The following is a 17537-nucleotide window of genomic DNA, read 5'->3' as shown; positions in this document are numbered from 1 at the left end:
GGCTGCAGGTGCCAGAAGGAGCCTGCGCACCTTTCGCCCATAAAACCCTGCCAGGGGAAACCTGCGAGTGTTTAAGACCCATATGAGAGCGCGGAACGTGCAGGTACAGCACCCAAAGGGCGCCTCGAGGTCTGTGGTTTCCTCTGCCCGCTGAAAACGTGCAGCAGGAGGAGCATCGGCAGGTGCTGCGTATCGGGCAGGCAGGGAGCTTGTTTCACCGAGGCCACTGTGCATCACACGCGGCACCGAGCCTGCTTGTAAACTTCTAGGCTGGAGAAATCCTGTCTGAGAAGTGCTCCGGTCAGCAAAACGCCGGCACTTATAGCTAAACACACCAGGAGAGGGCATAAATGCATAACGTGTGTGTAATGGGAGCCCCCACCCCTCTCAGGGGTGAACCCACACTGAGTTTGTGGTGCTTTTCTATTAAAAAGCGACAGGTTTTCGTTTGCCAGAGGGGAATGTTTTCATGGTGGATCTTGACATGTGGGTAAAGTTAATTGTTTGCATCCTTTTTGAAGATTTATAGCTGTCTGTCAGGGAGCGTCGTGCTCTGGTCTGCACCAGGAAACCTACGTGCTCCCTCAGGCAGCATGGCCACAGGATTCACTTAGGCTTAAATTGTCCCTGTGGTGTAAATTGCATTCAGGGAATCAGTGTCATTCCCAGACAAAGAAAAAAATTGTGCAATTTCCTGCAGAAGAATAGTTTTCTCCCTGGACCTTCAGGTGCCACCTTCCTGGCTCCGGGTCAGTGTCGGTGGGTGGTGACACCCAGACCATGATGGGACCAAGATCCCAAATTCTCATCTGCGTGACAGCTCGTGGTGCCCCACACCTGGCTTAATTCACCAAACGGATGCATTTCAGTTTTCTTATTTGCACCTCCCATGTCCCGGTTCTAGCAAACAGTGAGGAGCCACGGAGGATACCCTGCCAGCACGATGGGGTGTCAGCCACTGATCATGCACGTCCCCACAAGCCATGCCCCACTGCGGCAATCCGGAGGGAGGATTTAGTCCCAAAGGCTGAGGGGAAGGCAAAGCGATTGGGAAACACCCTGCGAGCAGCTGACCTCTTGTAAAACACGGCTGGGACTTCCTACCTCCCTCGGCTCCTGATTGAGAAATGCTTTCTTAATGACCCAGAGCAGATGCGTCAGGCAGATGAAGGAAGTTCCTGAATCAGTGCAACAAGGCTCCTTCCCATGGGAAAACATCCAGGATCATGCTTCGTGCTGATCTTCAGCCTGCTCACATCCAGGCCTTGCCCAGGGTTTCACCTTACCCAGGGCTTGAAGGCAACCCGGGCTCCCAAAGGCACAGAGGTTCAAACCTTCCTGAAATCTATGGGAATTGTGTGGCAAAACATCCTAGAGCTCAGCATGCTTTGATCTGTTCCCTCCTTCTGTGGCTTTTGTAAGGAGCAGGAGGGCAGGCAGCTGCTGCCGTAGTCCCGATGGAGCACACGCTTCTGGTCACCTCAGCGCACTTGGCCTGGTCACGGCCTGGGGACCTTAGTGAATTGCTCCTCGTGGCTCTGATAGCAAAGCAGCAAAAACCATTTTCCCCCTCTTGAGGCTGGCAGGAAGATTTGACGGGGTTTGTCCTTTCCTTTCTCACCCCGAGGCCTCACCATCGCCCATGCAAGCAGCACACAAGAGGAGCTCGCAGTGCCGCTGGGGCTGTACGATCCCGAGCGCGGTGCTCATTAGCCCCGCGCTGCTGACAGTGCGGCTAATTGAGCAACAGGCCCGTGCTGTCTGTTTCTGTATTTAACCTCCCCCTCTTGGCCAAAAGCTGCTGCTGGTGGAAGCACGGGGAGCTTGGCATTGCATAAACAAGCCGGAGGAGAGCAGAACCCATGGTATCCGTGAGGAGGACGGAGGCCAACGTGCCGTGGTCAGCGTGGAGGCACCCGCTGGGTGCTGGGTCTGCAGCCCCACACCCCTCAGGGACCTACCAAGACACGCAGGGCATGGAAAGGAGCAGGACATGGTGAGAGTAAAGTGCCACAGTCATCGTGTGTCATGGGCTGCTATCCAGCAGGCCTGCGGATCATGAGAGAGTCGTTCGGGCTCAGGACCGTGCCCACGTCTGTCACCTTTACGTTCATTCAGTCCTGAAACATGAGGTTGCGTTTCAGCACCAATGACAGTGAACAAATGCAGAAAGAAAATGTGGTTATTGCTGAATATTAACCATGCATTCCGCCAAGTTGCTGAATGAAATTTCAGTTTATTGCCGCTTTTGATTTCTGTCTGTTAGGAAATCTAATGGCAAATCCATGTGTTGTGCTATCTGACGGTTCAGAAAATGCTGGGAATAAACTGAATCAGGACCACAATGTGAAGAAAACAACACTAATACAAGTTGTACTTCTTCATTCTTGTCACATATAATTTTCACACTATAAAATAATAACACATAATTTTCATACTATAATAATAAAAAAATAATAAAAAAACCACACAGCAATTATACTACCTTTATAGTATTTCCTATTTAATTGAATAATAAAGCTGGTCAGACTCCAGTTCTAAGCAGGCTATTCAGAAAACCTTTATTTATTTATTTATTTTAAAATAGATCGTATCTGTTATGGATTGGTTTTCATACCCTGATATGCAGGACCTCTCCCCCCCTCCTGGGCCTGGCACCTTGGAGGCTTGATTTAGAGGAAGATGTGTCAGCCAAGCAGCCTAAGTTAAGGCTGGGAAATAGTGCTGCAGAGGGCTGCTTCATTCCCAGAGGCTTCATGGTGCGAGATCCCTGAGGCACACAGGCGGCTCAGTCTCCTTCACCTGCTTCCCTCATCATAAGCAGGGCTGGACACACTTCTGCTCCTCTTGTGCCACCTTGAGGGAAAAAACCTCCGGTGCATGGCTTGGATTTACTGAGTTTGCTGCTACCCAGATGTCCAAATGTTCTGCTTTCAGGTCAGGTTTTTCCCATGCCCCTGGGCAGAATAACCACTTCTCCTGGTGGGAACGCAGACCTGCCTAAAAGCGGACTTCTTGGCACATACTTCAAATGAAAAATCTCTTCTGCTGAGAAAAAGACAGTATTGTGTTGTGCTGTGCTGCACAGTCTGTGCAGCAAGGGGTGGTAGAGAATAGGGAGATTTCTGACTTGAAAACTCTCAGCCTGTTATAAAAGGAAAGAACCTGAGCCACAGACCCTTTCATTTTTCTCAATGCTATTGAAAGAAAGCTAGATAAAATCCTCGCTTCATTATTAGTCTGTCCCTAGGCCTGTCACCTGCTCTGCTGCTTAGGTTGGGATGGGGTGGGTGGGGTGGCTGAGGCTAGGTGCAACAAACCCCATCATTTCTGTCCCTGTCATGGAAACTGTCAAAAGGCCCTGTTTGTATTGCCCAGCTTCTCCCCTGGTTCTTTCTACTTTGTCTACAAGGCTAACTAGAAGGAGAAAATCATGGGAATAAATAGGATTTAACCAGCAAAAGGGGTCTTTTAAAATTGAATTTAAATGATGCTAAAAGACTTTTCAGTTTCCCTTGTGGTATACTGTCAGCCCAGCAAAACTATCTCTTCTGTGGTTAGAAAAACTGGAATCATTTTTAAAATGAGAAGTGCTTCACAAGCACATCTTCAAGATGGTCTCTGCCTTTAGGGAAATGAAAGGCAGGGAGTATTTGACCTGCTACACCTCTTTTGTTCTTGCAGTTTGCCAGAGGCAATTGATGCTCACCTGACAGCGCCACCAGAGAAAAGCCCAGCCTGAGTACACAGCATGAGGTGGGAGAGTAAAAAACACCCTGCACGAAACCATCCCCGATGTGTGCCATGTCTCCAAAGACTTCTGTGGATTGTCTCAACCTTGTAGACTTCTTCACTTTACATGAAACTATGGGACAGCTTCCTGAAGGTAACCAACCACTTCTGCATCATAAAGTTTAATTGAACTCTGAACTAGGTATGTCAAAATGTTAGCAATTTTTAAAATTATTTTTTATTTATTCTCATATTTACTGCTTCTGCAGATTGCTGACCTAGTGATGCACGTTGCAGTTTTAATGCAGACCCCTGACATTGTGAAGAGTTGTTGTAATGTTTGTCCTTCTGTTGATTCCAGCTGCTGGGCTCTTGGATGCACTGATAGCACTTTGGTGTGATGTACAGATGATGCCTTAAATCACATAATACTTTCCACAAAACCTGTTAGCCAGCTGCATCAGCAAAACGTATTTGCTAGCATTAACACGGGTAAAATTAAAACATAATTTCGTGACGCAGCTCTTTCTCTTGAAAGTTTGGGACTCTCCTGAAGTCCCAAGAGAGGGACTTCTCTTGAGAGACACACTGTGACTAAGTGTTCACAGCAGGAAACAGAAGGCCTGTACACCCATCTCGTAATCTCCCCATCCAAAAGACCAGATGACCATTACCACAAGAAACTCAAGTGAGCCCAAGGATCGCTGCCAGACTGAAGAGCTGACATCTAGTGCTAGCTGGCCTCTTCTCAAAAGCCACAGAAAATATTTTTTAAGCGATGAAACCCGCTGGTCTTCCCTCTTTGGCAAAATTACAGGCAGTTTCTCTCCCTGTGGCTTCTCAGCTATGGTTTCGGGGCAGAAGGGATGTGACACAGAGGCACTCCTTCCTACTCCAGCCCAGCAGGTAGAGCAAGAAGGGCACGGGTGGAGCTGGTGGGATGGTGAAGTCCTGCCTGTTCCTGGAAATGCAGCGCTCAGCACCACAGCCGTCCAGCACCAGGCTGCTCTTCCAGCGCTGATATTCTGTAGTGGGCATCATCCCAGCACTGGACTTTGACTTGGTTTGTTTTTCCACCCTTTGAGAAAGCCTTGGCCACCCACAAAGCTGCCTGAGCAGCTGCTTGTGCAGTGCAAACCGTCAGAGCTGACAGCCCAAGGCCATCCGGCAGCGAGCAACCTCTCTGAATCAACACAGACGCAGCTGGGCTAAACGCCCAGTCAAATAAAAAGGTCACCTTTTATCTAGGTCATCATCCCTGCCCTCCTCGCAGCACTCTCAGCTCCTCTTCGAGCAGAAATGAAGGCTCCAAGAACTGAGCGAGCTTCTGACCCACAAGGGTGGTCCCTCTGGAAGGGGACAGTGGTGGTGGAAGATGTGTTTTGGAGCCTGTCGCCTTCCTTCCAATGGCCAACTGACTTTTGTCTTCTCATGCCTGTGTTTTCTCAGCTTACCTAACACCTAAAATATACATTTTTTTTTTTTTTCCCCAGAATTTAAAGCCAAGCATCCATCAAGAACACACAACTGAAACTAGGCAGGGTTGAAAAATATACTGGTCACTTTTTTATTGAGCACCGAAGTGGCAGAACCCGCACACATCCAGCAGCAGACGCACGAACCAAGAAAGGTTTTCCTGGATCTGGCACAGATCCTCAGCTGCCACAAGGCAGAGGAGCTCCACCAACACCACAGGCAGCGCTTGCGGATCCGACAGGCCATGAGCATTGCTAGCACACAGTGATATTTGTAAAGTTGATTATAGCACCAAACATACTTTAAAGTGTACATGGGGACATGAAAAACAAGCTACATTAGCGATTTCCTATTGTGCTTCACGAAAGTGTTGTAAAGCCATTTTTCTTTGGAGAGAAGATAAGGTAAGGACAATTTATTTGGTCTACGTTTTCTTTTCAATGTGTGATGGATGACTGTGTTGAAAACAGCATTTATACAAGCTGCTTCTGTGGCTTTTGTTTCCGAGTTTGACAACTGATAACTTGAAAAGAATTAACTTGAAAAAGCAAACGTAATAGCACCACGAGGAAGGGTGATGTCTTTGATAACACCCCGTAAACAGAAACTCATTAACAAATTATTAATTTGTAATTTTTCTTTTCTAAAAATGCCTTTTGCAATTAGAAAATATCTTTACCAACCCATCAGGCAAGGCGGTCAGGTATGTGCTCTCTGTAGCTACCAAAAAGCAACCGCTGCATTGAATGTACCCACTAACAGTAAGTATAGTTTTGGATAAAATTACAAAAATGGACCTGTTGGAATACAGAGTTTCATTTAATTCCTAGAACTTGGAGCAAAGGCATGTAGACTTGAAGGGAGTTCAACAAATTAAGAGATTTAGGAACATGTGGAGCCATTTATCTGTTCCTTTGCTCTGTAAAGCACCGAGGAGCATATCTGTTTATGAAAGGAAACAAAGAGTGGTTTGGCATCTCTCATCTCTCCAGCTGCAAATGTCATATGCAAAGTATCAAGTGTTTTATAAGCGTCTGAGCTTTGGCTTAAACAATCGGTGAAAGGAAAGAAAAACCTCTTAGTTGGTGGGTGGAAGCAAGCACTTGTATTTGTGAATTGGGTATTTATAAACACTGCTACTATTCTGCATATCAAAATGCTAATTTTATGCATGCAGATGGGGACATGTACTAAACAAGGAAGCCAAAATATCTTCCTTTGCCTAGTAATTCCGACAGATTTGTCAAAATGAAATGGAACCGTCCCTTGAGGAGCTGCCATAGAAAAAGACGACATTAGCAGAAAATGTGTTTTCCATTTCCTACTGCTAAGCAGCTAAAAGAAGCTGTGAAGGCCAAAACACAAATAATGTGACCTTAAGGATTTATGGAGTCAACATAAAGGCACAGGACTTCTAGAGAGAAGTTGCCCATCTGCCAGCCAATCCTTTTAATCACATATTTATCCTGCTTTTGCTTTTCTAATATGTGCATAAAATAGCCAGACTTCAGCCCTACTGCTGAGGTTTTGCAGGTACTAAAATACACACATAAAACTTGTGAGTATTAACTGTGCTGGGTAAAAACAACAACTTCAAAAGGCTGTCATGCATGTTCCTCTAACTGCTTAGACACTGCAGAAAGAAACCTATTTGATCATTAGCTCTTAGTCTGCAGCTCATCAGACTGAGACGCTTAAGGAACATAACTTAAAAAAAATTATTTTTTTGCTCCTACCTCCTCAGATTTTTAAGATTTCAGGCTTAGGGTTGTAGACTGGGTATCAGACCTGGTGAACCCCAGCTATAAATAGGAAAAAAAGAAACCTGCAGGTTTCTTCAAGCTTGACGCTTATGAGACGACTTCTGTGAAGTAATTGCTTGAGATAGGCAGGGACTGGATTTGACCCAGAGAGCTCCTTTAGTCTTAGACTTGATTATTTTCATACATCTTAAATATAATATTTTGGTGTGATTCTGACTGAATTTAACTCTTATACTACTGAGTTATGTTCCTGGTACTGAAATCCGAATCAGTCCCCTAAGACGCACGTAGAGAGCAGGCTCTGTGCCAGCAGCCTGATAAGGGCACTGCAGCTTGCAGGGATCCATTCGGTGATATTTACATTTTGTCAGTAGAAGGGCAGCTCATACACAGTGTGGTTTCTTTCAGGGAATCACTTTCCTCCCCAAGATGATAGGTTTATAATCCAGACTCCTCCTGTTTCTTGAAAATCGAAGTGTTTATCGTTGATGGGCAGGGATCAGGGTAATGCCAGAGACATGCTCATGTAGACTTGGGACTAGAATTCTTCCAAAAGAGAAAACTGTTGAGTAAATCATTCCTTGAAAGCTGCTTAACAGAGCGGTCCAGCTGGGTGAAAAAAATCAAACAAAGAAAAAAAGGAATTAAAATATTTATCTTTCCTGGGATGTTTGTACAGAGCTTGTCCTCACGTAGCCACGGAATCTTAACCGTCACCCTGACGTAGGTACATAAGAGACACACTTAACTGCTTTGGTCTCATAACTGCCAGTTAAGATCAGGTTAGTTTTAAAGTGAAGCTAAAAGCGTTGAGAATGGCATATTGGAACAGAATCTTTCGCATAATATTTCACTCTTGCCTAATTCAAAGCCTGATGAAAGTCAGGGAGCTCTTTCAGTTGGCTTTGGTCTGGCCAGACAAGTACATTTACTCACCTGAGTGGGCCACATTCTTCAGGACAAGTGTTCACGCACTTAAAGTTACCCCACAACGTCACCCATATGCCTAAGTATGACCCTGACTGCGATCCATCCTTTTACTTTGTCTTGCAGGAGCAGTCATACCTGCAGTAGAAGCTCCTAAATAAAGACTTTAAAGTCCTAAAGCTAACAAAGTTTTGCAGCATTTTTCACCTTGAAAAAAATCACTTCATCCTCTAAATACCTAGAAAAAGCAAAGGCTTTTCAAAAACAACATGTTTGTCTTGTGGAATTAGAATAAAAAGTGGGAGGGAGAGAGCAAAGTTGGGAAAGACATCAGCTTCTCTGTGGACATTTTGCAGAGCTCTATCTGCAATGCCACGCGTTCTCGGGATACTTCTACTGCACCATCTGTCTGCAGAGCTGTTTCAGCTCTATTCTTAGAGCCTGAGGTATGCATCTGCATAATTTTAAGGTGCTGTCTTTATGCTGGTGTTTTGATGAGAGGTAATTTCATCCTAAAACAACCATTTCTTTAAATAATTGCATACTAAGCACCAACTCCTTTCACTCAGCTGTCCCTTCACTCACAGGACACTTACCCAGGCACACCTTTGATTTTAGCCCAAATGCTTCTGCTGGTTTTTCACGTAGCCAACGACATTGTTGGAATTACTACCTGTAAAGCAAATCTCAGCAAGGTTAGATTGCAGATTAGTCTGTGGCAAATATTTTCACAAGGAGCTATAAACAGTGCAGTTCTATCGGTGTCATTATTTATCTGTTCTCTGGTAGAGCTGCGATAGCAGGTTGGACTGAGGAAAGGAAAACCTTTCCTAGTTTCATCAGCTGAACTGGCCAAACTTGGTTGGTTGCAAGTCTGATACTATCAAAGGTCTTGTCTAGTTATATCTGAATATCACTTCCAACTTGATCTGACTGGTGCCCTCTGGGCCCATATACCCCAATACAAGTTCTCAGCAAGAGATCCTGTGTTTGACTGAGTTCTGTGTTTGTCTGCAAGAAGTCCTGGGCCATGACCAAAGCTCCAAAAATATACTTTAAATGTACAAAAGGTTATTGGATTGGGTGTTTCTCACCCTTGGGTGGGAACCCCTGGCAGAAGGCTGTGTCATTCAACACCATGTGTCACAGCTGGCAATACTGGTTCCCAAGAATCCCACAAGTCAGGGCACTGCAGATCTGAAAATAAGATATTTTGACCAAGGTACGGAGAGTTGAGACTGAAGAATCTTTCTACTGTTCAAGGACCTTGATTTCATAAGCTGCAAATTCCCTGTAAGCGATGCAATAGCTATAGGGCTTAATAATAGCAAACACTTCATGCCAATTGCTTACCAAAATACTCCTTGTAGTACTTTTGCCTCAGGTTGCGTCCATCTGAAAAAGAAAGTACATAATAAGAACACGTCTAGCCAGCCTTCATTCCCTGTGTTAAACTGCAGCTTTCCGTGTACAGCACAGATATAGAAATAATAATCTCACAAACAAGAAAACAGAAGACCTCTGTAGCTGAAATAGCTTAGGCTGCTATAAACCTCTTATAAACCTGTTTAGATTATTGAACTATGCGGACACAACTCACTTTCCCTGAGAGTGGTTAACTGATGGCCACTATAGTATGTCCTTTTCAGTAGCTATGAGTCAGGGAATCACAGACTTCCCCAAATGAAAGAAAATTTGAGACCATCTATCTTTGATATACAAAGTTCAAGTTCAACCTATTTTTTTGTTTGTTTACCGTTTTGTTACATAAAAATGCTCCTAGAAATAGCTAGTGTCTAAGAACCATACAGCTATACATTACACTAGGGAAGTTATTAAAGAAAAATATATCAAATAATAAAACCAAAGCCAAAACCCCATCTCTTACTGGTGTTTGCTTGGCAGAACAAGAAAGGAAGGGAGATTTCCAGTCAACTGACCTGGATTTCCACGGAGCTTGATGCATTGGCCCCTGTTAGGGATTCCTTCAGCCGTGTTGCCGGGGTTGATGATGTGGCATTCATACCCTGTGGGGCAATGCAGAGGCTCATCTCCATCCTCAGTGGTGCTGCAGGCCTCAGCTGCAAAAGAAGCCCGAAGGTCATAAATTGTGGCTTTATCACCCCTGGGTAAACACAATATGGCAGCACGGCCACCTTCTTTTGCATCTCCTCCCAGACAGGATTTCAGACCGCTTCCCAAGCAAGGCTGCCAAGGAGCTAACACCTCCAAAGAAGTCTGGCAGAGTAGATGATCGTGTTCACACCTGAGACAGAACCTGATTTTTTTTTTTTTCTAACTCAATATGGATAGCCCATATCAGCCCGTCTGCCTGTACCACCACCCTACCCACATCCTGTTCAGCTTGGGCTGTGCAAGGGCTGAAGTGTGGTGAAGACCACCACCATCCACCGTGGTGGGCACTGATGGGTGGTCTCCCCACAGCGCTACTGCCTTCAAGCAGCCAGAAGTCTGCTCCAGCCAGTGTTTGGGGCTGGCTGAGGAGTCAGGGAAACGTGAGCAGGAAGCTGGCACTTTGCTGCTTTGTTCTCTGCTCCACACCCGTCACGGTACCAATGAATTTAAACCTCAGATGTGAGTCAGTGTGGATGGAGTAAGGCAGTGCCAGCCCTACCACCACCAGAGGCCTTAACTGCCTTGACCCTGGATATCTAGCAGGCATGGAGCAGAATAAGAAGGTAAAGCAGGACTCACAGGCGGTGCTTACATACACGAAGTGTACAGCCTATGCAGGGACACTCCACCCTTTCATTTGCCAGGATTTTAATTTCAAGAACCTCTGCTGTAATTCCCATGCCATGCCTGATGGCTCTTACTGCAATAATTATTCCCTCAAGCTGAGATAAATGCGATAAAATAGTAACAAATAATCCAAGCATGACAAGGGTGGATGAGGATGGACCTATTTTATCTTAATTCTACCAGGGCAACTCCAACGAGATGGAGTCAGAATTTCCTCTTGAAGAACTAGGTGTTTCCATCACAGATGAGAAATAAGGTTTGCTGAGTCCGATACCATCTGTGCAAGACCAAAGAGGGTAATTTACTGGCACTATCTTTGTCTGACTACAGCTGATCAAAAGCTGGAATAGCCTTTTCGTGATGAAATGAAGAACTTCAGGCACACATACATTTCAGGATGTGTCATAGAAGAAAATTTCCTGCCTCTCCGCTGCCTCCATGTTACATTTTGAGGTATTTGAAAAATTTTAATTAAAGTCCTTTTTCTATGGAATTAATTGAGAAGCCCAATCTCATTAGCAGTCCTCAACCTTTGATACTCCCAGCTCCATCTCAGCTTCCCTCAACTCTGCAGTGTTTTGCCTGGGCTTCTGTTTAAAACAGTCTTCTGACACAAGAGCCAGAGCTGAGTGCCCATCCCAGGGCATCGGTGCAGCGAGGCCACTGCATGTTATAAGACCTCCTGAACCAAAGCTGCACACGGACTGTCAAGCAGCTGGCAGAAAATCCATGTATACTGACAAAGACTTTTTTCTAAAAACAAACAAACAAACAAAAAAAACAAACAAAAAACAACCATGCATTTCTACTTATTTCAAGAATGGATAAAAACACACTTCCCTGGAGTATTCCTAGTGCTCTGCTGCCTCCAGGCTTTCCCCTGTGTGTTGCACTTTGCTCTGGAAGGATAGATCTGATCAAGCTCTCCTAGCACAGGATTTCCAGCTGTTCCCATAAAGAAACAACTTATTTGTTGCACTAGAAACTAGTACCCTGCACAACACAGTGTTATTTGTGCAGAAACTAGAGGCAAATACACGCAGCCCTACCATGGCAAAGTCTGTGGCAAGCCCCGTATGTGATGAATATACTATTTATTGTCTTTTGTACAATTATCCATATCATAGAGAAGAGAGTGAAATGTGCTGTACCTTGTAAGACTTCCTCTGGGCCATCCAAAAGCCACCCATTTCCTCCCAGCCAGCGGGGTTTGGGCTGAACCAACCAGTCTAAAACTGTAAAAGAAACAAGAAAGCACAGAGTCAAGCACAGAGGGCATGCTGTTATAGAAAAAACACAGATATTCTGTAACTGGCAGGATGAGGTTGCCAGGATCCTGAAGGCTGGATTTGAGTGGATTCTCCATTCCCATGGCATGGGTCAGGTGAGTTGGTTGCCTGGATCCTGTGAGCACTAATCCAGATTGGGATTATTTATTTAATATATAATCCCAGGAAAAGGGCTGGCCTCAGAAGATTCCTACCATTTGTGCTGGTGGAAATTTTGCAACACCAGCTGACCTTAGGTAATTTCTTGACTCAGCCATCATCCCAAACTCAGCTCCAGGAAATCAGAAGTGCAGAAACAGTTTTATCCTCAATTCACACCAAGCACACCTCCCACCTGCGACCTGATGCGCACGGGGATGACTACCGCAATTTCTGTATGTCTCTGCCCCAATTTGACCGCTGGGTCCTCCCTACCTGGCGGTGGCTGCACGGACTCGAGGCAGGCGTAGATGCACCCGTTGTAGCAGCAGCGTTTGTGCCGCTCGCACTCGGAATCGGAGCGGCAGCTGGGCACCTCGCAGGCTCGGTCAGGCAAAGTCTGGGGCGGAGGCGGGCAGCGGTCGTTCTTCTGGTAGTGGGCACTGTGAGAATGAAGAGGGTACTCATAATCCTTGCAAAGAAAAGAAAAGGAAACAAAGGTTTGGCATAAGGCGAGTACCAAGCATCCCATAAATTGAAATAGAAGAGGGATTTTCAAAGCGGTTCTCAAGCATTCAAGAGACAGAACAATTAAATGTTCTGCTTTCCCAGCCCCATCTTCAGTGCACTGAAGACACAGTTATATAACCATGTTAACACCTTCTTTGGAAACCCCAAACCGTCAAATTGTTGTGTGGAGTTCACACTTGTTTTGAGGTTACTTCCCCAAAGGGACCTGGCACTGATGTCCCAGGTAGTGCCTGTCTCAAGAACAGGTTACTTCACCTTTCATCACCTCCTACTGGACCAAAACCTTTAGGGAAGAGGTACAAAATCTTTCAAGCTAACCCACTGTAGAGGCCTGGGTTGTTAAATTGGAAACCATTTCTAAAACTGGAGATGATCTGGGTGAGAGCTGTGTGGGTGATGTCAGTTTAATCATACAGCAAATGAGATGGTGTTCGACTACAGCAGAAAGGAGCCCAGCTGCTCTGCACACTGAAAGGAAAGGGGGATTTAAAGTGGATTAACAGGCACAGGATTTTACCAGAAACATTTGAAAGAGGCAGCATTCAGATATTATCTGTGCTGGTGGCATTTTAGCAAGCAGCCAACTCCCTCTATCAAAGGTGAATCACCCCGGCCTGTTCCTTTTTCACCTTTGGCTAAAACACTCTGGGCTTAAACGTAGCTCCCCAGAGCAGCATAAAGTGCTCACAAAGGGCAGAAATCAGTTCTCAGATTTATTAACACACATTAATAAGCTCTGGTCAAATCAGAAGACAGATTCTGGATTTTGGATTTGCCCTTTTATCAGAGATCAAGGCCTAGCCCAAAGTACGAAGTGAGAGCACTGGCAGGCTGCTTGGTTTAAGAGCCATATAGATACTTGGCCCCATCACTGCTGTGTTTTGAAATCGGTGACGAACAACTGGGATTGTTATTCCAAGAAAAAATGTGGTGCAACTGTCCCTGAGGGGGTCCAGGGAAATTTCACCATCAGGCTATGGAGAAATTTGGGTTGAGACTAATATCCTTCTTTATCCCAATGCTGCTTCATTCTAATTGTTGAAAGCTCCAATGGCTTCTGTGGAGCATGTGTGCAAAACATGTGTTGCAAAACAGCACGTCACCACACGTAGTGCCCAAAAACACATCCTAGGAGAGGCCCCAGGAGGTAGCCTGCACTCATCCCAAATCCACAAGCTGAACACTCCCACAGTAGCCTAATACTTCCACAACGGTTTTGAGCTCGAAGGACCGAGCATTGACTGTCGCTCACATCTAACATGAGATCGCTTGCCGAAACTTTGGCACTCCTCAGTTGATCTGTAAAGGGGCTCATAGCCCTGGGGACTGACCCCTGGCCCGCTCAGCCTCCGCTGCTACACACCACCGAGCACCAAAAGCAATAATGATTCACGTTATTTGTGCTACCAGTGTGAGAAATTTTGCTTCCATGCTCTGCCGTAGGATATAACTGTATTGCTAAAGTGGTCGTTTTTGCATAAGAGCTGATCTCATTTCTTTGGGCGATAGGGGGAAATGGAGAGCAGCAGTTTCTCAGCTGCCTGCTTTGCAGTCATTGAGTCAGCAAACGTACAAGTACAGAGCAGAGTCAGGGTGATTAAAAGTTTTAATTTATACTAAAAGGTGTACATTATTTAACCAGGTACCGGATTTTCTTTAATGTGCCTATGTCTGCACATAAGAGACAGAATTGCTCATGTTTCTGTAAACAGCCTCCTGCCCTGTTCCCAGTATTAGCCAGGTCCCACTATCAACAATTCCTTTTCTTCTGCTTTTGCCGTAGTTTCTTATACACAGTGAATAAGAAACTGCTCAAGATTCCTCCCATAAGGTTGTTTTTCCATGAACTGGTGCGCTGTTTGATCCACAAGACAGATTTGAAGAATACATTCAATAATTTTCATCATGCTTTCAATTTTAAAGTGTAAAGCAAGGTGCCATCTAACATCTTAAACTGTTCCCCAAAAAGCTGAAAAAAATCCAGTTTTGAAACAATGTGCTCTTAACCTCAATATATCTAAAATTCAATTTGTTTGTTGTTGTTGGATTTTAAATATAGAAATTCTTGGACCACGTAAGTTGCAAACACTTAAGTCTCCATATGTGATGGAGCATGCACCTTGGAGGGTCACAGTTTAATATTCTATTACTTGAAATATCAGCTGCAGACTGAAAACGTAGGGATGTGAATAACACTGGCAAATAATGGATACATGGGAAAACAGCAAACACACACACACAGCTACTGCAGTGGCTTTACAAATGATTCAGAAACCAAGAAGCCAAAATTACAATGAACACTCAGCTCAATGAATGAGATTTCCGTTTGGGAACAATGTACAGTTTTCAGCCAAATACCTTTGGTCTTCATGACCTTGCTGCCCATTTTCTCTGATCAGCTACTGCTCTTAATCCTTTTCATTCTAAACCTCATAGACAAAATTCACAAGAATAATTTATTGTCTAATAAAATTATTGCCACTGCTTTTCGTCTGCTGAAATCTCAGTGGGAATCTCTCTCATTCACAAAGCAGCCTGGCTAAGGATGTCTCTAGGTAAGGGCTACAAGGTCTCTGTAAAATCTCTCCAAGGATTCAGTTTGGCTTGGAGCATAGCTTGGATTCATCACTTTTACAGATTGTGACAACTATCAGAATTTCTTCTAAGAATCTTTTTCAATTCAGGAGGGAAATTGTCACATCCCACGGAAACTGATTAAATCATTTTAATGAAAATATCTGCATTAGAGATATACAGACACAAGGTAAAGTAAAAAGTTCAGAGTTTAGCTAAGAACCCTGGAAGTCAGTAATGATGATCACGGAAAACCTGAATGCAACACCACTCACTTTCAACCCGTATTTTCAATGGTAACTGGGATGCAATCTGCCTTTAAACAATCCCAAATCTGTTCCGTTATTTGCACCTGAATCTGGACCCTGGGCTTGTGCCAAAGCACAACTCTCTGCTAATTCATATTCTGCTTGGCCACGTCTAAGATCACTGAGATCACACGTGAGGTTTTTGTCAGCCTCCAGTCGCCAGCTCTGGCCCTGGCAGGTGTTTCCAGACAAGGGCCATAAACCCCATTTTCTCTGAAACAAGACCCGGTGTCTACAGTACTGGAAGACTGTTGTAAAATAGGGGTGGGCTTAAAAATGCATGATAGCGATAAGAGAACTGGAAAACAGGGAATAGAGTGCAACATATGTATGCAGGCTTTAAAGGCCGAGGGATGCTCTACTTGTATGTCTCTCTTAGGCACATGTAGGATAGAAGCCTCAACACGAGGTGTGCTAACCTGGTAGACAAAGAGCATATCTCCATGTTGATGTATTACAGCTAGCTGGAGGGTAAATAAATTGTTGGAGGAACATTACAGCAGCTGTAAGGAATTCTTTGTTTCTGGAAATCTTTAAAAGACGACTGGATTTTTTTTCCCCTAAAATGCTTGATGTAGTAGACACCGGAATAAATTCAAGACTGCCCCAGGTTTTCCCAGTAGACATGTGGGTGTCTTGATAATAAATTGAAGCCCATTCCCAGCCAGCTTCCTCCCTCTCCCCTTTGGGAACAGTCCAGACTGTGCAGGAGGCTGCAGAACAAAGCTGCAGATCACTGAACTTGAGAGTCCCTCTGACTGGAAAATACATGGATTTCCTAAAAGCTGGCACCCCAGTTCCTCTATCCCAACCTGACTGCCAGACATTTCTTGTCATTACATTCCCTATCCTCTTTCTCTGTTCTCAATCAGCTCCTCCCTTCCAACCAAAACCTTTCCTCAGAGTCCATAATGAACAACTCCTGGCTGGACCTCAAGCCAGTTCCTCGCTGTAACACCTGCCCATCCATCACTCTGCAGCCACTGGTTGGGTGGATGCATTCTCTGGACTGAGTTTTGGATTCAGACACCTTACCTCTGTCACCTCCCTGCCTCTCTCCTCATCCTCCCCCTACAAACCTTGCCCAAGGCCTCCTGGGTGTCCTCTGGAGATGTTTTGGCCCATCTCACGTATGGCTGCGCTCTGCCGTGAGTGCCTCCATCTGTTATCCCTCTATCCAAGAGCCTCCTAGATCTGCTGTTCCACCCAAAGCCTCTGATTTCCTAACAGTAGGGAGCAGATAATCTGGTAGAAAAGAAAGCATCTCTCTGATGAGGAGAGGATGCTGCAGAAACAGGCTCTTGGTGGAGAAGAGGATGGGCAGAGGATGGCCTTCCTCCTCACGAAGCTCTAGGTGAAGGAAAAAGAAAGGCGTTTTCTGTTTTCCCAGATGAAATGTTTCTGTCAATACGAGCAGCTCTAGCTGAGCATGCCAGATCGGTAGCACCTGGGTTCATGGCTGCCAGAGAAAACAGCCCTTTGAAGAACTGTAGGTTGAAAGAGGATTTGTCCTCAGGGGAGTGGGCTCCGTGCCTCTACACAGCACATTATCTGAAGATGAACATGTAAATACATGTTCTACTCCTGTCCTATCTCTCTGGGACATTTACACTATGATCCTACTGAATTTGTGCGTCACATTGAAATACGACAGAAGAACATACTGATAAATATACTTTTCCAGTGAGCGAGTTTGCACGAAACACAGCTCTTGCTACATCATTTTCCAATTAAAGTGCAAACCAGACACTCTGTCCCAAGGGAGGCTACAGTGAAGCAAACTTCAGGTCTGAAAATAGCAGGTTACCTTTAAAATATTAACACAAATTCTCTACAAAATTTCAGTGAGACAAATACACCATATTTAATTTCATTCAGAATGGACAAAAGATGTGTATCACACTTCTAAGTCAGCAGTCACATGAACCAACTGTAGTTGTCCCCAGGTGTCACTCTAGACATCATGGGCTAAACCCCATCCATTTTAAATTAAAAGCCCTTGTATGTGGCTGCAGAAAACAGGTGGAGGAATCCCT

General features: G+C 44.9%; 1 protein-coding gene and 1 long non-coding RNA gene across 2 annotated transcripts in view; one reads left to right on the top strand and one right to left on the bottom strand.

Moving 5' to 3' along the window:
• The first annotated feature begins 2916 nt into the window (after positions 1-2916).
• LOC310879895 lies at positions 2917-5600 on the top strand. Its single transcript, XR_014571221.1, has 2 exons — positions 2917-3886; positions 5226-5600. It is a non-coding gene; the product is annotated as an uncharacterized lncRNA (long non-coding RNA).
• WFDC1 (WAP four-disulfide core domain 1) overlaps positions 5272-17537 on the bottom strand; it is an 82043-nt gene continuing 69777 nt past the window's right edge. Inside the window, exons 5-10 of the mRNA XM_083794879.1 lie at positions 12365-12560; positions 11813-11896; positions 9839-9979; positions 9252-9293; positions 8495-8571; positions 5272-7580 (exon numbers count right to left, since the gene is read on the bottom strand). Of these exons, the coding sequence (XP_083651005.1) occupies positions 8513-8571; positions 9252-9293; positions 9839-9979; positions 11813-11896; positions 12365-12560 (522 nt within the window). The 3' untranslated portion in view covers positions 5272-7580; positions 8495-8512. The remainder of the gene's footprint in view (positions 7581-8494; positions 8572-9251; positions 9294-9838; positions 9980-11812; positions 11897-12364; positions 12561-17537) is intronic.

This window comes from Anser anser, assembly GCF_964211835.1.
Source record: "Anser anser genome assembly, chromosome: 11".
NCBI classification, from domain to species: domain Eukaryota; kingdom Metazoa; phylum Chordata; class Aves; order Anseriformes; family Anatidae; genus Anser; species Anser anser.
Note: the sequence above shows the minus strand (reverse complement) of the source record. Positions and strands in the feature narration are given on the sequence as shown.